Source organism: Boleophthalmus pectinirostris, unplaced genomic scaffold (assembly GCF_026225935.1).
Source record: "Boleophthalmus pectinirostris isolate CB_2022bp ecotype Guang Dong unplaced genomic scaffold, ASM2622593v1 HiC_scaffold_10, whole genome shotgun sequence".
Classification (NCBI taxonomy): Eukaryota; Metazoa; Chordata; class Actinopteri; order Gobiiformes; family Gobiidae; genus Boleophthalmus; species Boleophthalmus pectinirostris.
Window position 1 is genome coordinate 6,713,738 of NW_026570971.1, and position 21,510 is coordinate 6,735,247.

Below are 21,510 nucleotides of genomic sequence, written 5' to 3' on the forward strand. Positions count from 1 at the left end.
CCCTTAGCGTACACATTTTTAGCGTTTATTAGCCTTAAATTGAATCGAGCGTCTGATTGTCGAGTGGCCGTTGTTTACCTCTCCTCGCGCCGGAAGAGGTCGGCAGCAGCGGCGTTTCGCATTTTGGCAGCGGGGACTTTGCTAGCGTGGCGGGTTTGCACGGTGTAATTGCTCTGACAGGTTTTAGGGCCGTTAATGACTTTGGCCCGAGCGCTGCCCAATTTGTCAGCATGCTCGCTAGCTATTTACCGAGCTGCTGTTTTATGGTCCGGCGCGAGCTAGCGAGGGGCCGCCACTTGTTTAAGCAAAGATCAGGAAATAATCAGCGTAAAAGAGCGGACTGCGTTGGAAGTGGATGCACTGAAACGGGCGAGGCTAAGTGTATGATGGGAATTAAGCACTAAAACATATGGTGCGCGCGGCGAATGGGCTGCTGAAAGATGCTAGCCGCGCGACTCTGTGCTATCGGTAAATATGGTAGAGTCATTAGCACTTGTCGGCCCGAGGAAGCGGAGAGGTGAAGCATGGGAGCACGGAAATATGCTATTGTGGAAAAGCTACGGAATTAGGTTCGGGCGACTTCATAAAAATAAGTTATTGACAACTTTATGTAGCCCGTTCAGAAATCGTTGGCAGGACATAAAAACGGTGAGTTTGTGGAAGTTTTGTGAATGGATTTAAATAAAAATGACAGTTTTTGTTGTCGTTTTCATGGCCCCAAGGCGGGATTAGTCGTAGTAGTAGTGTAACAGCAGTTGCCTAGTAGTTGTAGTAGTTGTTGTACCAGTAGTAAGACAAGAAGTAGGCTTGTAGTAGTACTAAAACTAGAAGCTCAGTGAGACAGAAGTAGTTTTTGTAGTACTGTAAAAATAGTAGGGTAGTAGCAGTAATATAGGAGCTCAATTGAAGTAGTACTAGTTGTGTAGTAAAAATATTAGCATAGTAGTAATATAGGAGCTTAATAGTAGTAGAAGTAGTACTAGTAGTGTAGTAAAAAGAGTTAATTTGTAGTAGTAGTAGTAGTAATTGTATTAGTGCAGTAGCTGTAAACAAAGTATTAGTAGCAGTGTCATAAAAATAATAACATAGTAGTAATAGTAGGAGCTCAATAGTAGTAGAAGTAGTATTAGAAGTAGTAGTATTGGTAGTAGTTTAGTAAAAACAGTAGGGTAGTAGTAGTAGTAATTTAGGAGTTCAGTATTTGTATACATAGTATTAGTTGTAGTGTATTAAAAAGAGGAGGGTAGTAGTAGTAATAGTAGGAGCTCGGTAGCACTGTAGTAGTGGTAGTAGTAGTAGTAGTAGTAGTAATAATATTAGAAGTAGCACTAAAAGTACAAACTCAGTAGTAATAGAAACAGTATTCATAGTAGTGTATTAAAAACAGTAGGGTAGTAGTAGTAGTAATACATCAGCTCAGTAGTAGTAGAAGTAGTACTAGTGGTGTAGTAAAAACAGGGTAGTAGTAGCACCTTAGTTGTAGTAGTAGTATTAGAGGTAGCACTAACAGTGTCAATTCAGTCGTAACAGAAGTAGTATTTCGCAGTAGTAGTAGTATTAGTATTAGTATAGTAAAAATAGAAGGGTAGTAGTAGTAATAGTAGTAGAAGTAGTATCAGAAGTAGCACTAATAGTACAAACTTAGTAGTAACAGAAGTAGTGTTCGCAATAGTAGTGGTAATTTAGGAGCTCAGTAGTAGTAGAAGTAGTACTAGCAGTAGCACTAATAGTACAAACTCAGTAGTGATAGAAGCAGTATTATGTAGTAGTAGTAGTAGTAGCTAACATACATCATTTCATTTCTGCATCACTTCAGGAAAAACTAAAACTAAAACAACTCTGCCCACACTAGTAGTAGTAAGAAGTAAGTAGTAGTAGTGATGGTAGTAGAGTTGTAGTAATACTTGCAGTACAACTCTACAAATGATAAAAAGGTGCTGCATTTTGAGTAGTTTTTCTCAAGTACTAGTTCTTGAACAGATACTATCTTCTTTCGTGGGAAACAAGTGGAGATGGTTGAACTTGTAGAATCTTCAGACTTTAAGTTAGTAGCAGAAAGTGACAAAAAATTTAAAATTCACCGCAAAGTACCGCGATTTGTTCCAGCCCCGTCCGGATTCCGCGGGGCTAAAAGTCTGTGTACGGCCCTCTCCTTTTGGCCTGCACCTTGCTCCGAGCACCAGTTGATCCAACCCCCCCCCTGCCCCCGACCCACTGAGAAAGCCCCCCGAACTGAAAGAAGGACCTCTCCTCCTCCTCCTCCTCCTCTTCTTCCTCCCCCCTCCCGTCTCTCTCTTTTTTTTTTTTTTTTTTTCTCTTCACAACTTTTCAGGCCAACACAAGCAGCGTTTAGCACATTCAGGGGTCCAAATAGCGGCGAATCACACAAGCGGCGGTGGCGGGGGGGGGAGAGGGGCGGCGCTTTTGTCACCCCCTTTTATTTACTCTGGGTGTACGGAGGGGTCCCGGGACCACATGCGCACTCACACACACACACACACTCACACACACACACACACGCACACACACGCAGGCTGGCAGTGAATGGGATTACAGACGGGCTAAAGAGAACCGCATGCTCGCAATATGTTGAGGAGCGTTTGCGGTGCAGAGCGTCGCTGCGGTTTTCTGATCTGTCGTAGAGTGAGCGGATTTTCAGAATTAAAAACTGGCACACACCCGAGTTGGGATGGTTGATATTTATAAATAAATTTGTGAAAAAAGCGTTTAGTGTTGTCCATTCTCGACTCACACGTGGGCAAGTGTATAAATAAGTTAAGACTTGGTTTAGATTTGGTATAGTCCTATTTTAGCCCTAGTTTGGACCTGGTTTAGACCTGAAATAGTCCTGGTTTAGTCGTAGTTTAGTCCTGATTTAGACCTGGTTTAGCCCTGGTTTAGAACTGGTTTAGACGTGGTTTAGGCCTGAAATAGACCTGGTATAGTCCTATGTTAGTCCTAGTTTAGACCTGGTTTAGACCTGAAATAGACCTGATATAGTCCTGGTTTAGTCATAGTTTAGATCTGGTTTAGACCTTGTTAAGTCCTGGTTTAGACCTGGTTTAGAACTAAAATAGACCTGAAATAGACCTGATATAGTCCAAGTTTAGTCCTAGTTTATTCTTTTTTTAGACCTGGTTTAGACCTGAAATAGACCTGATATAGTCCTGGTTTAGTAGTAGTTTAGTCCTGGTTTAGACCTGGTTTAGACCTGGTTTAGACCTGAAATAGATCTGATATAGTCCTGGTTTAGTAGTAGTTTAGTCCTGGTTTAGACCTGGTTTAGACCTGGTTTAGACCTGGTTTAGACCTGGTTTAGTCCTGGTTTAGACCTTGTTTAGTCCTGGTTTATTCCTGAAATAAACCTTATATAGTCCTATTTTAGCCCTAGTTTAGTCCAGGTTTAGACCTGGTTTAGCCCTGAAATAGACCCGCCATCGTATTATGAAGCGTTTTACTGTCTGATAATACGTAAGTGCATGATTTGCATGCTAGTTACCGTGACAGCAAAACTGCTCTGGCGCTTATAGACTCATTGTCGTGAATAATTACGATGCACAGAATGCATTTTTGCATTTTTAAGATGGTAAAAATTCAGGTACAGGGTCTTTAATTTGAGTTGTTTTGAGGTTTTCCTGATCGGTTTTGTGTTTTTTGGTTTGTCATGTTCTATCTTTAGCGCCGGTGATGTTCAGATGGGTGGCCCCCGCGTTTGTTTCAGGCCATTGGAGCAGTAAAGTGTGTAGAGGCAGTGGCTTATGGGAGATCTGGTTAAAGGGACTAATTACAAGTTCCCCCCCTCCTCCTCCTTCTCCTGCCGCCCCCTTTGAGCCCCCCCACCCCCGACCCGCCTGTACGCGAGCACGGGGACGTCAAGACAAAACAACTAATTACTGTGCTTTCACTTCACTTTCTCTCGTTTAGTAATAGTACTCCAAACTACTATATTCAAGTAAGTATTTCAGAGTATAAAAGTAAGTACAATAGTCAAAGTTTTAGTAGGTTTTCTTTCTAAAAGTTGCTTACTGAGAATGCAACCACTATCAGATATCTTCTACTACCACTTGTACTACAACTATTTCTACAACAAAGGTACTACTACTGCAACTACTACAAGTTTACTGCTTATAACATACTAAAGTACAACAATTTTGACAATCAGAGCAAGAGTTTCCTCAGGATCCTGCGTCTATATTCCAGAAATGTCTAAAAGAATCATTTCAAATTGTATTAAATAGTCTTTAGACGTAGTTACAGGTGAAGTTTTTGGACTGGTGACCCTGGGGCTCACAAGTTTGAGCAACAAAAACACCCAACATTTTATAAATAAATGTTAGAGAAGTTCCCAAACCCAAAACTAAACCAGGACTGTATCAGGTCTATTTCAGGTCTAAACCAGGACTAAACCAGGATTGTATCAGGTCTATTTCAGGTCTAAACCAGGACTAAACTACAACTAAACCAGGACTTTATCGGACAGTACACAGTGGACTTATTTTGACGACAAGAGCTGTACTGGAATGAGAAAAGGTCCTATATTACGCACAGCTGACTCTTGTGAGCTTTTATACACATTAGAACGCATTGAAAACTTACTTCGAGTTGTGTTTTGTTTCATTCACATGTTTGAGTAATGCTTTATTATTAGTCTGTCTGCATCTCCAAAGCACAAAATGGTCTTTTCCACCTTATGATGTCATGTAGTTTAGAAGTTAAAAGCTATTTTTTACTTTTATTTCAGTAGAGATTGGCGAGTTTTGAGTCCTGTGTCTCCTGTCCCAGCAGATTTATCCAAAACCACTGATTTGTCCCAGTTTTATACAAAAAATGTCCCAGGTGTCTCTATTTTTGACCAATCTTATCCCTGCCAACAGTAAAGAGATGCATAAACTGTCATTTGTTTAGGTAAAATACAGAAAAGCTGCTTTAAAATGACCAAAACACAAAGAAAACGTGACTATACTGACTCACATTAGTGCCAAATTTTCCTTAATTACGCACTTCGTTCACAATTTTATTATTAAACCAGGGACGTCCCAGTTTTTTATTTTGAAAATCTCATCACCTTTTGTATGGAGAACTTCCTGTGTCAATTTTTAGAGAACTCCAAAAAAAATAAAAAAAAATAAGCAGGATTTTTTTTTTGTTAAACGTATAAATTTATTTATTTGTTTATGCATTTATTTTGGGCAAGTAAAGATTTACATTCTTATACAATGGAACATATAACATAAGAGAAATCATAATAGAAATGAAAATAAACACAACAAAAAAAAAATGTTTTGCCCAAAAAGGAGTGGGAAGAAGAAAACTTATTTAATCCCACCCCTACTCTTCATAATGAAACAAAACACAACTCCAGGTCTGTTTGTGCGACGATAAAACGACATTATAACCGATCAGAAAACAGCGCAACACGGGCCCTTTAAGTAATTTTAACTCATTTTAGCATCGCGGCGCTACAAGTCAATTGGATCTATACGCGCATACTGTTATATAGAAAATGACATTAAAATTCTCAATCGTGTTTATTAGCGGTAAACAAGCACTAGCTGACATTTGTAGCGGTGTAGCACAAACCCATGTATTATGCATGTGTTATTGAAAACATATGTTGAATCTTTTATGCATGAGGCCAAATAAATGCTTAAGCAGGCCCGCACACGTACGCTCACCTTTAAGGGATAGCCAAGTATATAAACGCTCTGGAAGTTGCTTGGAATTGCTAATTTCTCGTAACGCCGATGTTAAAAAGTGCAGCGTTTTCTCATGAAGTAAAGTTAACTCTGTACGTTGAATTATAGAGCGTGTTTGTCCTCCGAGAACGAGGAAGTTGTGGTGTTAGCGTGCTAGTTGTTGTTAGCATTAGTTAGTTGTTTTGACCGGGTAACGTTGGCTAACTTTGGGGCTAAGCTACTACTGCGACGTCACGCTAATACTATGAGTCGGCAAATTTTTGGATGTGTTAAGTTTATAATAGAGCTAATTCAGGTGCTGCTACTACTACTACTACTACTACTACTACTTCTAACGTACCTTTACTTGTACCCTATTTACGATAGGTTTACACAATTATTCAATATCTGTATTTTACACAATTCACTCACTATACTACTACTACTACTACTAGTACTACTATCGCTACCACTACTACTACTACTGACTACAACTACTACTACTATGACTACTACTACTACTACTAGTACCACTACTACTAGTACTACTACCGCTACCACTACTACTACTACTACTACTACTGCTACTACTACTATTACTACTAGTAGTACTACTACCAATACTATCACTACCACTACCACTACTACTACTACTATTATTACTACTACTACTACTACTACTTACTACTACTACTATTACTACTACTACTACTATTACTACTGCTGCTACTATTACTACTGCTACTACTACTACTGCTACTACTACTACTACTACTACTACTACTGCTGATCTAGCTTAGCCCTTGATCAAATTCACTGACTTCACAATTCACACATACTAATAAATAAATGACTACTACTACCACTACTACTACTACTACCACTACTACCACTCCTACTATTACTACTACTATTACTACTGATCTACCTTAACCCTTACTAATTTGTATCCAGTTCACTGACTTCACAATTCAGTAATTCACAAATAAATAAACAAGTAATCTACTACTACTTCTACTTCTACTATTACTACTAATAATAGCAGGTTGCTGCTTCTCAACCTGCAACCTTCTCATTAGCGGGCCCCTGCTCAACCCACTGCGCCACCGCCTAATTAAATATTATCATTCTGAGTCCGGCAGCGCGGTCCCTGTCACCAAAATAAAAAATAGCCAATTCTTTGTTTACGAGAAGGCCCAGAATTTGCCGACGTTAGACATTTGCGCGCGGCGGTTGTTGCTGTTGTGTTTACGTCCCTTCGCCTTTAATGAGCCCAGCCTGAGAGCGGTTTACACAGGGAGATCCATCTGAATGCATTTTTAATAAGCGCCCGCTGGTGATGAGAAAAAATGTCCACGCGGGCTGCCGTAGTGTGGCTGGAGCGTTCCGAGTTTGTTAGCGAAATTTGCCCCCGTCTTCACTCTCGGGAAAATTTTTTACGAGCTCAAAGGTGCGTCGTGTAACTTTCTTTCCGGTGGAGGCTCCGTCGAACGCTTTTCCCCCGTGGAGGTGTTGTCGCTTTGTCTGGAATGTTTCGCAGTGTGGCGTTAAAGCTTTCTATCGTCATGGAGACCAAACCGGGCCAAGTTACAGGTCGGATCTGTGGCGAGGCGACCGCGCTCACAGTCAGAATGAATGTTTTTCGAGGTATTTTTGAGCTATAAAACCACCTGTAATTTATTAAATGTAAAGTAGAGCTGTTTAATGTCACACTGTGGAACATTCCAGGCAGAGCAATGGCGTATCCATAGAAACAAGCAGGTGACGAAACCAAAACCAAAAAGTTACATGATGCGTGTTTAAAATAATATGTTTAAAAATCGTCACTTGTCGATTGAAATTATTTTTTTAAGTTCCACAAAATATTCATATTTTACACAATTACTACTACTACTACTACTACTACTACTACTCTTACTACTTCCTCTAATACTACTCCTACTACTACTACTACTACTACTACTACTACTACTACTACTACTACTACTACTACTAATCTACCATTACTCATACCATATTTACTATACTTAATCCATTTACTGCGTTAAGTGAAGTTCAAACCAGCAACCTTCTCGTTATCGGGCAAGTCTAGTCTAGTTCATAATTATAGTTATTTATTTAAAAGGTACAATACGTAACTTTTCTGGTGGGGTTCATGTCTCCATGGAGATTGTATAGTTTAAAAGCAACTCTTATTGGTTGAAATAAGCTCACTGTGGACTATGAAGTGTTTTTATGGTCCGTGAACCAGGAAGTAAAGCTGGTACGCTGTTAGCATGCTAGTAGTTGTCAGCATTTACCAAGAATGTCCCACAGTATGGCATTAAATGTATTTATCTTGCATTTATTCAATTACAAGTGTTTTTATTTCTCAAAAATATCCTGTAAACATGTGTTCTGATAGTGAGTGGGATCGCCTCTCCGCAGATCTGACCTGTAACTCGGCTTAGCGTTGCTACCTGTTTTCTTAACAGAAATAGCCATGTTTAATGCCATACTGTGGAACATTCCAAGTTAAATAGATTAGATAGATTGTAAGACTTTTTCCAGTTTGCCCATTCAAAGTCGTTGCATCACTCGCTGTTTTACATCTCGCCTTTTTCTCCTGATTATGCAAAAAAAAAAAAAAAAAAAAAAGGAAAAAAAAATCTAAATAAATAAATATAAAAAAAAAGAAAATATGGCCCCAAAAGTTTCATTTCAACCACTTAAAGTCACAGATATTGACGGAGGAAAAACGAGAGAGAGACTGTTGTAGCTACAGGACGAGAAAAGAAGCGTGTTTTTTTTTTTTTTTTTTTTTTTTTGCCTTTTTTCCATCTCCAAGGGCACTGCTTTTCCAGAAGTGCCCCGGGCTATACCCCCCCAGCACCCCGGCTCCCCCGAGGCCCGACCGGAGCCCCCCTCCCTTCCCCCCCGTCCCTCCCCCGTCCATGTCACACGGGCCGAACGATGGGATGCCCTACCTACTCCTCCACGTCTCTTTTACACTGCAAAAAGATAAAAACATGCTTTAAAACGACCTGAATTAATGAAACTTTGAGTAAATATCACCAGTAAAATGATGGAACAAATCGCGTGTGTAATTAAAATAAGAAAACACATCTTGTTACACTTAAAGATCCCATTTTTTCCCATGCTGCAAAGCTCTTGGGGTCAAAATAAGTGCGTTGTTTTTTTTTTTGGACTGACTGATTTATTTCGGTCACAGTCATATTGAACATACACAGACCGAAAAGCTGTAGGCTGAAGCTTCAGTTTGTTATGAATTTACCCTTTATTTCTTTATCAGAGCATCATTTTGACACCCGTTCATCTTCATAAATACAGCAAAAAGAAACAAACAAATCAGAAACAGAACAACAAAGTACTACAGCACAAACTAAACATCATAATTCATGTATCTGCCCAGAGTTAAACATTTAAACTTCTTTATAAAATGGAAGAAAGTGGTGCACAGTTTTAGGTTTTCTGTACAGTTGTTCTAGAGGTCGACCCATTTAACAGATTTACAAAATTTCATAATGTTTGTTCTGATTTTCTTTTTGATAAACGTGGCTCGGATTTTGAACATATTCTGTAATGACAAGAGATTGTTGTTTACTTTGAAATTTTACGGTTTAGTTGACCTTTACACTTTGAAAATCATGTTCAGAGATTGAAGGTTTATAAATATAAATAACTGTTAGCATGCTAGTTGTGTTTTTAGCATTAGCGTGACGACAAAACTTCACTCTAGTCGCTGAAAGTTGTGAAAAGTGGTTTAAAAACTCATTGTTGTGAGTAATTAAAAGGCACACACTGGGGAAAAAAACAACAATTACTACTACAACTACTACTACTACTACTACTCTTGGGGTCAAAATAAGTGCGTTGTTAGCATGCTAGCTGTGTTTTTAGCATTAGCGTGACGACGACGCTCCGCTTTAGTCTCGGAAAGTTACAAAAAGCGCTTAAAAAGTCATTGCTGTGAGTAATTAAAATGCTCACACAGGGAAAAAAAAATTACAAAACAACTACTACTACTACTGCTAATCTTGGGGTCAAAATGAGTGCGTTGTTAGCATGCTAGTTGTGTTTTTAGCACTAATGTGACGACAAAACTCTTATCTCGGAAAGTTGCGACAAACACAAACACATAATTAAAACGCTCACCTTATTTGAGTCGATTCAACTTGAAAAACAATATTATCTATCAATGGAATAAGTTTATTTTTGTTAATTCAAGTAAAATTTGATTGTGTTTCTTATTTTAAGTGCAAAAATTTTTGTTTTTCTTATTTTTAAGTGTAGCGAGATGTATTTTCATGTTTCAAGTACAAAAAGTCTTGTTCCACTGTCAGATCATTTTACTTGTCAAGTGAAATTTACTCAAACTTTCATTAATTCAAGTCATCTTAACTTGACTAGACTTTGATTTTTTGCAGTGCAGAACGTTTAAATTAAGTGAAGAATAACTTTAGACCACCGCAAACCGTTTTTAAGCCGGTAAAAATCACCTACAGCACCTTCAAAATCAGAAAAACAAGAATAATTTGCGTTTGGAATAAGAACGGAATTATGTAACTAACCCAGATTGAACTTTTCTTTTTGCAGTGTTCCTTTTTTTTTTTTTTTTTTTCGTTAGCCGTAGCTCAGGTTAGCATGGCAGCACAGAAGCAGAGTTGCCAGGGAACAGTCAGAAGCCATTAGCGTTTGGGACAATTTGCCCTCCAGCGTTCCTTCTCTCGCCTGCCTCATAAGAAAGAGAAGTGGGGGTGGAAGAAACCAGCTCTGCCTTAGATATACACGTAATGAGGTTGAACCAGTGGAGCTCGCCTTAAGTCTGTGTCCTTTTAACGTCTTTGGGTTTGATAGCGATTCTTTGGTCGACTTTTGCATTTTAGATCAGTGTTGCCGAGACCAGATTTAAAATTCTGTCAAATCTCCAAGACAGTTTTATCACAATCGAATCGGAATTTACCATTTACGAAACCGCGTCCGTTCAAAGGTTCAAGGTTTCGTCCGCAAACAACAAAATCTTCGGTCCTGTTCTGCGTAAAAAACGAACGGCGAACCCCGCGGTTTCGATGTGTTCAAACACGTTCTGAAATGTGATTCTCGTATTAGTGCGTCAGTTCAGATTTCACTCTTTTGTTAATTCGTCTGGAAGCGTTTAAAATGTGAACTTTGAACGGAATTCTACGGTGACTCACAAATCGAATCGTCAGAAAAATCACAGTTGCGTAGTTTTCCTTACGTTGCACAACCCTAGAATACAAACTTTAAAAAACAAATCTTTTAACTCAAAATTACTTGAAGAATAAGAATAGAAATTGGAACTGCTAGGAATGAAATGGCTAGGCCTAAAATGATCCAGATGATTCTAGTGACGTTCAAAAGCATACTGGAGCACTTCCTGTATTACCACATGGCATCAAGAGTGGAACAGAGTGTTTTCTGTTTGAGAACGAACTCTAAAACTGCAGAATTTGTGCGTTAAACATGTGGGAATGAAACGAAACACAACTCCAGGTTTGTTTGTGATGAGGAAACGTCATTATAACAAAGAAAAATCGGAAAATAGCACAAAACGAACCCTTTAAATCGTACGAGAAAACTTGCAAATCTCTTAAAGTAAGTTCAATAACCTTGCTTCAAATCGTTAATCAGTATAAATAAATAAAAGCAAGTTACACCATTGTCAAACTGCGTCCCCCTCCTCTTTTTTAACGTCATTAGTTCAAATATTCATGCATGATTAATCCGAATATCGGTGCCGGTGTTTGATGCCTACATATCTTACCCAGCAGCAGTCGACTACAGATGTAATGTAGAGGTCATGGTGCAAAAGGATCCTAGGTTGAAATTACTCTGAATCATCCCTATAAATACGGTATAAAAATAAAAATGACTTGACTTTGAGTTTAATTTTGAGAAAATACATACATAGCCTGCAATTTTTTGATACAATGCACTTTCACTCCAATACGATATATTTCAAATAGCTTCAGTATGGTTCTTTGAAAAACAGAGGCAAAAAAAACATGGCTGTGATACTAAAATTCTGTTAAGTTCACTAAGTTTGTGCAAAGACTTGGACTTGGACACTTTTTTGCTTTTAAAATGCCTTGACAAGATTTTGGTGTGAATTATTTCCGTCATAATCCCAAGAATTCAAGTAAAAACATATTTCTTCATGTTGTCTGTGCTGAAATGAATCATGGGATATGTAGTTCCCTATGTTTATTAGATGTCGCTACAGTAAAAAAAAATGCATTTAAGCAAAGAAACTTGAAATTCGATATTATTGTGAGACTTTTGATGATACGATATGACGATATTTCGGTTACTGTTACATCCCTAGTTGTCAAAAATGTAAATGTACAAGTCAAAATAAAATCGAAAGAAGTAATGAAATATAAAATCACAGCTTTAATATGAAAAACGCCAATGTTACTCGTCAAAACAGTGAAAACGTCAACACAATTGTAGCTTTTACGCAAAATAATTTAGTAAAATATACTTAAAAACATTCTTGGCGATATATCTATACAGAAGACCGTCATCAAATTAAACAAAACGATATAGCGATATTTCAGTATTTTAGTACACACTTGTAATCATGACAACACTACTGCGTTTTTCGCCGTTTGCTAACTAGCTTAAACTCCTCTTTCTCTTTCTCCTCCTCCTGTTTTCCACTGGCTGTACTTTAGCCCACCGCCCGCCCGCTTGCTCGCTCGCTTTACCCGCCCGCCTGTGTTTTGCTTCCACATCATTAGCGCAGGGCCGGAGCGCAGAAGTGCCGACTTAGCAAACTGGCCGTTAGCGTGACGTTAGCGTAGCCCCCCGCGCGCCGCCAAGGACACGGGGGCACGGAGACGCACGCGAGCTACGGGGGGCCGCAACTTTAGAATGGGGACTCATTAGTGGCAAATGCTGTAAATCCCCAGCTAAGTACGAATCCTTGTCGAGGGAAGCCTAAAACAATAAACGCGGGTCTGCTCCGACTGCGAGGGGGCTTCCTGCGAAATGTGACTCTGCCTTCACTGCAAAAAAGTACCAAAAAAGTAAAAAAAACAAAAGAAAACATCGGTGAGTTCCCTTTGACTACGAGCAGGGGCGTTTTTAGTTTTGTGGTGGGCCCAAAATAAAAATCTTACACCGTCTCAGTTTCATTAGCAACGGCAACAAATAAAACTGTATTTGGCAAGAGGATATTGACATTTTGTAATTTAATACAGAAAAGTTCTTCGGTTTGGCTTCTTGCGTTTTAAAGTTGCACTACGCAGCATTTCTGGTAAAAGGTCTCCATGGAGATGTTACAGCTTTGCCAGGAAAGTTCCACAGTACGACTGTCTATTGAGCATTCATGGTTTTGTTGATGAAAATATCTTGAGAACGTGGGGAGAACATATCAAGAACATGGTGAGAACATAGTGATAACGTGATGAGAACGACGTGAGAAAGTGTCAAGAATGTGGTGAGAACATAGCAAGAACAAGAATGGTGAGAACATGTGAGAACTGAGAACATGGAGAGAACGTAGTGAGAACGTGGTGAGAATGTAGAGAACATGGTGAGAACGTGTCGAGAACTTTGTAATAACATGGAGAGAACGTAGTGAGAACATGGTGAGAACTTTGCGATGACATGGAGAGAACGTAGTGAGAACGTGGTGAGAATGTAGCTAGAACATGGTGAGAACATAGTGATAACATGATGAGAACATCGTGAGAAAGTCTCAAGAACATAGTGAGAACATGGTGAGAACTTGTCAAGAACATGGTGAGAACTTTGCGATGACATGGAGAGAACGTAGTGAGAACGTGGTGAGAATGTAGTGAGAACATGGTGAGAACGTGTCGAGAACATGGAGAGAACGTAGTGAGAACGTGGTGAGAATGTAGCTAGAACATGGTGAGAACATAGTGATAACATGATGAGAACATCGTGAGAAAGTCTCAAGAATGTGGTGAGAACATAGTGAGAACATGCTGAGAACATGTCAAGAACATGGTAAAAACTTTGCGTTAACATGGAGAGAACATAGTGAGAACATGGTGAGAACTTGTCGAGAATGTGGTGAGAACGTCGTGATAACGTGGTGAGAACATGGTGAAAAATTTGCGATAACATGGAGAGAACATAGTGAGAACATGGTGAGAATGTTGTGATAACATGGTGAGAACGTAGCAAGAACATGGTGAGAACATTGTGACAACGTCGTAGTAACATGATGAAAATGTAGCGAGAACAAGGTGAGAATACTGTGATAACATCATGATAACGCGGTGAGAACGTAGCGAGAACATGGTGAGAACGTCGTGATAATGTGGTGTGAACATAGCGAGAACGTGGTGAGACCGTGGTAAGAACATGGTGTTGAACGTAGTGAGAACATGGTGAGAAAATGATAAGAACGTGGTGAGAATGTGTCGAGAACATGGTGATAAAATATCGAGAACGTGGTGATAAAAATGTCGAGAACGCGTCAAGAACGTGGTGAGGATGCAGTGAGAACGTGGTGAGAACATTGCGATAACCTCGTGATAACGTGGTGAGAATGTGTCCAGAACATAGTGAGAACGTGATGAGAACGTGTCGAGAATGCGGTGAGAACGTGATGGAAATGCGGCGAGAACGTGGTGAGAAATATCACTTGGCCTGGTGGTTGCGCTCGCTTGTCTCCATTTGATTTAGTTTAGATCAGAAATTCAGAGCTCAACACTTCAGAACTACTCAGACGTTCCTTAACAAAATTCCAAAATAAAAATAAACAGCAATTCAACGTAGCATCACTTATTCCAACCAATACATGCAGAATACAGTGGCCCAAAGTCCGCCAGATTCACTTTATCGACGTTTCCATTCTCACTGCAACGCGACACCGGCACCCCCCTCCCCCAATCAGGGCTTCCGTGACCCGGCCCGGCGTATTTACGGACTGACCTGGCACTCGGTTACCCAGCATGCTCTCTGCCTCGTGGCCTCTGAAACTGGACTCCGGCGGTATCAGCTCCTGGCGGATCTCACGTGTACAGGGAGCCAGCTTTCGTTCAGAGACGCTACTGGATATTTTAAGCACAATAAACGTGACATACATCGAGACGGGGGGTAAATCTGAAGCGCAGGTCGCCAGGAAACGTTGATTTTGTTGAAGCTCTGTGTACGTTTTTGCGTGTTTCCGAGTGAGATTTCATGCTAAGGAATTTCAGTTTCCCCCTATCAACCTAAAATATGCAGCGTGGGCTTCGACTTCTGACCAAGATCCTGGCGAAAACTTTGGAAATGGGTCCCCAAGGTGCTCCGCTGCGGTCACCCACAACAGTGTAATTTATAAGCAATTACGGATTTCGCAGATGGTAATATCTTTATGACTTGAGTTGGCATTGTGAGCCGTGAACTGGCCACTGTCTGGTTAGAGGGCAAAGACTTACCGACCAGATATTTCAGCTTAAAGGTCCAATATTACACAAAATTTACTCTTGTGAGCTTTAAGTCATGTTTTAATGTTGTTACCTCCTCAAAAACAGACCTGGAGTTGTGTTTTGTTTCATTCACGTGTTTTTCTGTCGATATCTTCAAAGCTCAAAATGCTCTGTTCCACTTTGTGATGTCACAGCGTTGTAGTTTTCAAGTTAAAGCTACTATTTACCGTTTGTTTTGAAGGAATTGGAAATACCAGGGCTGAAATTATGATTCTAGTGAAGCTGTAAGGAGTTCAAACTGCAAGGCTTATAGTTCAACTTGGATCTTTTTGGTGAAATCTGATTTTTTTCGCGAGGTCGTTCACATTTTCGATTAAATGCGAATTATTTGTGATCTCCAGTGTGAACTTTAAACGCCCCAAAAGTGTCCAAGTCGTCTAAACGCTGGGCTTGTCTCACGAAATTGGAAATAAAGAGGGTTGAAATGATCCAAATGATTCTAGTGAAGTTGTAAGGAGTTCACAACTGCAGGGCTTAATGCTCAATTTGGATTTTTTGGTGAAATACGATTACTTCTTTTTTTTGCAAGGTCGTTCACATTTTCGATTAAATGCAACTTGTTTGTGATCTCCAATGTGAACTTTAAACGCCTCAAAAGTGTTCCTTATGCGCATTTGAGGACACAACGACGTCACACTCAGCGAACGTGCTCAGTGTTTACGGAAGTCGCCTAAACTCTGGGCTTGTCTCCCGAAATTGGAAATACCAGTGCTGAAATTATCCAAATGATTTTAATGACGATCTTGTAAGGAGTTCGCTTTAGAACTTTAAACGCCCCAAAAGTGTCCCGCATGCACATTGGAGGACACAACGACGTCACATGCAGCAAAGTCGCCTAAACGCTGGACTTGTCTCCCGAAATACGGTCCACTTCTTCGTAAAATGGACAGGTTACACGTCCACGGCCGCTTCGTTTGTTTGAGTCTTTAACTTCATCGTAATTGTCTCGCAGGATCTTTATTTTTCATTGACATTGGAGCCAGGACCGTCTGTAGCCTCGCTCGGACATTTCTTTGGCAATCATTTCAAAAAACGCCCAGTTCTGATAAGATTCATCAAATTTGTCCTTAATACAGCGATCCCCCCAAATATTAATAAACTCATTAACCTCGCTTTCCCTCCATTGACAAGACTCTGAGTCTGACGTGTAGGTGGGATGAATGTGACCTGACCGTTCAGACTGAATTCACATGTCAGAAGATCGGATATGTATCGGTTTTAAGAGCACATATCCAAGTGTCCTGGGTCGCATTTGAAAAAAATCTGATCTGTGTCGAGTTCAGTCATTAAAAGATCAGATACAGGAGCATAGGGGCGAAAAAATAATCAGATTTGCGTCACTTAAGGCCACAGTTTTGAATGTTTTCTGTTTGAGAACGAGCTCTAAATCTGCAGGGTTTGAGCGTTAAACATGCGTGAATGAAACAAAACACAACTCCAGGTTTGTTTGCGGTGAAGAAACAACATTAGAACGTAGAAAAATCGATCGGAACCCTTTAAAACGTTCGAGAAATGTTGCAAATTCCTTGAAAGTTAGTTCGATAACCTTGCTTCAAATCGTTAATCCTAATTAAGTAAAAAGAACTCGACAAAACTCATTTTCGCAGTGGAGAAACTCGCCGCACTCTCCTGCCGTCCTTGCGTTCTATTTATTTTACATTCGCCATTGTCAAACCGCGTCCCTTTCCTCTTTTTTTTAAACGTCATTAGTTCAAATATTCATGCGAGATTAATCCGCCTATAGGTGCCGGTGATTGACGCCTCCCCAAAAACGTGCGGACATACGGGGGCGAGCCGGGGTCCTTGCGTGGCGCGTGGAGGACTTTCTCAGATACATTATTTAGATGCCCTCGAGCAAGGCTTTCAAGGCATTCTGGGCCCGGGGCGAGAAGAAAAACCACGACGGCGAAACCCAGATCATTTTTTGCTAATGCACAATTAATGCCAAGAATGGAAACTTTCGATTTGAAGGAAGAAATGTGAATGGAGGACGTCGGACGCGATGGTTTTTTTTTTTTTTCGGAGCTTGGTGCGAAACTTACGAGGCGTTAAAGGTCTACATTACGCAATTTTGTCGTCGAGCAGAGTCAGTTTTGCGTAATAACAATTTTTTTCATGAATTGCACAACCAAATTCCACTTTCAACTTGTCGAAATGAGCGAAAAATTTAAAAGCTTTTTTACAAATTGCATCAAATGTCGTAATGTCAGGCGTCTAAATGTGATTGTGTTAATGACATGACTCCAAGTTTGTACTTGAAGAATCCTTGTCCATTTTGTCGTTTTTTGTTCCAGTTTTCTTCTTCCCTCTCTCCGTCATTTCCTCTACAAGTTGCTGTTCTTCTTTTCTCTCTTTCTCTGCTCACTTCTAACCCTTTTCTCTCGAGCTCTTTCCTCTTTTCCTTCCTTCCTCTTTTCTTCCTTCTCATCTACTACTTCCTTACGTCTTACTTCTCCCCCCTCACTTTTCTCCTCTCTTTATTCCTCCTCCCTTCCCTCTCTCATCCTGTCTCCTCTTTTTCTCCACCCTCTCTTCCCTTCTCCTCCTTCTTCACCTCCACTTTCTCTCCAATTCCTCCTCCGCCCCTCGCTCTCTCCTCCTCCTCCTCCCTCTGTTCTTTTCTCTCTCTTCTTTCTCACCTTCCTCTTCCCTCTTTCTCTCATCCCGTCTCCTGTTTTCTCTTTCCTCCCCTCCCTCTCTTTCTCTTCCTCACTCTCTTCCCTCCTCCTCCCTTCTCCCTCTCCTCTCCCTCCTCCTCCCCTCCCTCTGTTCTTTTCTCTCTCTTCTCACCTTCCTCTTCCCTCTTTCTTCTCCTCTTACTCAGTCTTCTCTCCTTCTCCCTCCTCCCCTCCCTTTCTCACTCTATCATCTCTTTTTCCCTCCTCCCTCTCTTATTCTGTCGTCTCTTTCTCTCTCCTCCCTCCCTCTCTCATCCTGTCTCCTCTTTTTCTCCTCTCTCTCTTCCCTCCTCCTACCCTCCCTCTCTTTTTCTCTCTTCTCACCTTCGTCTTCCCTCTTTCCCTCATTCTGTCTCCTCTCTTTCTCCTCCCTCTCTTCTTTTCATCTCCCTCTTCCCTCTTTCTCTCACACTCCTCCCCTCCCTCTCTCCTTCTGCCTCCTCTCTTTCTCTCTCCTCCCTCCCTCTCTCATCCTGTCTCCTCTTTTTCTCTTCCCTCTCCCTCCCCTCGCTCTCTTCACTCCTTCACTCCTGCCTTTTCGCTTTCTTTTCTTCTCCTCCACACCCTCTGTTCTTTTCCTCCCTCTCTTCACCTTCCTCTTCCCTCTTTTCCTCTCCTCCCTCTCTCCTCCCTCTCTCCTCCGCCTGACTGTGCGGCGCAATGAGAACCCCAGTGTTTCCGCGTCCAAGCATAACATTGGAGTCATTAACCCTGATTCCCCTCTTCCGTGCTCTGGGGTATAGAACAAACCGACCGGGCCCTCCGCCGCACAAGGGCCCCTACCCGCCCCCGAACCCCCCATCCCCCCCTCTCGCCCTCCGCCAAGGCGCCCACCAACCCCTCGCAATGGACCCCTCGCTCTGTTTACCGCGGACACCACTCTTCTTCTCTCAGGTGGAGTTTGCCGTCTGTTGACCCGGTTTATGGTTCATATCTTCGGAATTACCGGGACGATCCACGTGAAACGGAGACGGACGCAAAGTCCAAAGTCGGCTCTGTCAGTAGAAGTAAACAAAAGCGAAAGTGAAAGTGCAAGCGGTGCCTTTATTCACATCTAAGGCTACGTTCACACTGCAGGGCTCAATGCTTTAATTTTTTGTGTGAAATCCGTTCACATTTTCAATTAAACGCGACTTGTTTGTGATCTTCAAAAGTGTCCCGCACATGCACTGAAGTCGCCTAAACATCGACATGAGCATTGAGCACCTGGAGATTTTAAAGTCGCTGTCGAACTAGAGTGAGAACATGTACAGGTTTTTTTGTTTTAAGAAGATTGAAAAGGAAAAGGACGAAGTTTTTGGCCGTGGGGTTTTGTGGGGAAGTGGCAGCAACGTCTTGTGTGGAACGTGTGGATATGTGCTTCGTTGCTTCGCTCACACGAAGTTCTTAAACAATTTTCGTTTGACGAGAAGAACGTTTGTGTACATTTGCGACCTGTAGGTGGGATGAATGTGACCTGGCCGTTCAGACTGAAGTCGCATGTCAAAAGATCGAATATGTATCGGTTTTAGGAGGACATATCCAAGTGGCCCGGATCTGTGTCACATAGGGGTGAAAAAATCGGATTTGGGTCACTTCAGGCTGCAGTATGAGCGTAGAAAAAAGTGTGATTATTGACGGACAGATGAACTATGACCGAAGCTGAGGTACTGAACTTTTTGTGGATCGTCAAATCAGAAGTTTGTGACAAAAATCAAACCACTGCGTGCTGTCTGGATCTAATTATAGGAAGAAAAAAAAAAAGTACATATCATTTACAAACTTGTGAGACAGAGCTATGTGAGTCACTATTTGACACTTTGGGGTGAGGGTGATCTTAAATACACACTTCGACTTCCTCCTTAAAAATCAGGGAGTCCATCTTTGTTGGAGTTGGTCTTTGTATGGAAAATAGTTAGCATGATAGCAAAACATGTCTATTTTGTAACATTTCTGTTTTCATTTTCATAACATCTAAAGTAGTAGTAGTTATAGTCGTCATAGTCGTAGTCATAGTAGCAGAAGTAGTCATAGTAGTAGTCATAGTCACAGTAGTAGAAGTAGTAGTCGTGGTAGTAGTAGTTATTGTAGTAGTAGTAGTAGTAGTGGTGGTGGTGGTGGTAGTAGTAGTAGTCGTAGTAGTAGTTGTGGTAGTATTCCTAGTCATAGTCGTTGTAGTAGTAGTAGTTGTCGTCGTAGACGTAGTAGTTGTCGTAGTAGTTGTTGTAGTAGTCGAAGTCATAGTCATTGTAGTAGTAGTAGTTGTCGTAGTAGTCAAAGTTGTAGTAGTTGTTGTAGTAGCCGTTATAGTCATAATCGTAGTCGTAGTAGTAGTTGTCATAGTAGTAGTAGTAGTTGTTGTAGTAGTAGTAGTTTTCGTAGTAGTAGTTGTCGTAGTTTGAAGCACTACAAAACAAAACAAAACAAAACATAGACGGAAAGAGTTTAGGCTGAAGTAAAAAGTACCTATAACACCAAAACATTTTTAAACAATGCCAGAATTCCAAGAAAGAAAGGCATCGTATGAACAGCAAGTTTGAGTTTACAATTTCCCTTAAGACTTACTGTTTAAAATAGTTTCGTAGTAGCCCGAGTGATTGGCTTAAACCTCCCATTTTTTGCAACAACATCCATCTTAGACTCTTCAAATCTTTAGCTCCACCTCACCACACCTCCACCGTGTCTGTCCTCTCCATCCATCCTTCCATCCACCACACCTCACGAGCCTCACGTTTCTGCCTGGGTCACTCTCCTTTCCTACCTTGCACTATCTCAAATCTGACCGGTGTGGAGAATCCGGGGATGTATTTAACGCCGCTTTGGTTTCCGTCCAGGAGATGGTCTAGACAACAGCGTAGCCTCGCCGGGCACAGGGGACGACGACGACCCCGACAAAGACAAGAAGAGGCAGAAAAAGCGAGGGATTTTCCCCAAAGTGGCAACCAACATCATGCGGGCGTGGTTATTCCAGCATCTCACGGTAAGAGCTGATAAAACGGACGATAAAATTATGAAAGTGTGAAAAGTGTGAGTGGAGTTTTGTGGTATCCGTGGGTTTCAGTTTCCAAATATTTGCAGCACATCAAGGACTTTTTTACATTCAAAAGTTGTTGTAAAGGTGCATTTTGTAACTTTTCTGATGCCGTATTTCATTACACAACCTTTCTATCGTCATGGAGACCAAACCAGACCAAGTTACGGGTCAGTTCCAATCACAACGCCTGATTTTCTACATATTTTTGAGCTATAAAACCACCTGTAATTGAATAAAAGTAATAAAAAACAAGCAGGTGACGAACCCTCCACCAGAAAAGTTACACAATGCACTTTAAATTGTCAGTCACTATGGCGACCGCGCAAATTTTGCATCGTTTTGAAACCCACGGACTGAGTTTGGATGCGCCCCGAGTGAAGGTGTCTAGAAGAAGTTGCCACGCTGTTGGTTAATGGTTGTTAATAAAGGTGCACTGTGTAACTTTTCTAATGATGTGTAGGCCTCCTGTTGTGTCCATGGAGATTGTATGGCTTTGCCGGAATGTTCCGCAGTATGGCATTAAACTGTAAGACTAAGAATGATTCAAGCATAGAAATAAACATGTATTCAGTTACATGTTTTTTTTGTTTGTTTGTTTTTTATTAAATTGTTTTCTTGTTTAATGCTATACTGTGGGACATTCCGTGTAAACCAATTACATCACCATGACG

The 21,510-nt window shown here is 40.9% G+C and overlaps 1 protein-coding gene across 1 annotated transcript in view; it reads left to right on the forward strand.

The window, feature by feature from the left end:
* Window positions 1-21,510, forward strand: part of meis2a (Meis homeobox 2a) — a 300,550-nt gene that overhangs the window by 99,726 nt on the left and 179,314 nt on the right. The window contains exon 8 of the mRNA XM_020927798.2: window positions 20,640-20,785. Coding sequence (XP_020783457.1) covers window positions 20,640-20,785 — 146 coding nt within the window. The remainder of the gene's footprint in view (window positions 1-20,639; window positions 20,786-21,510) is intronic.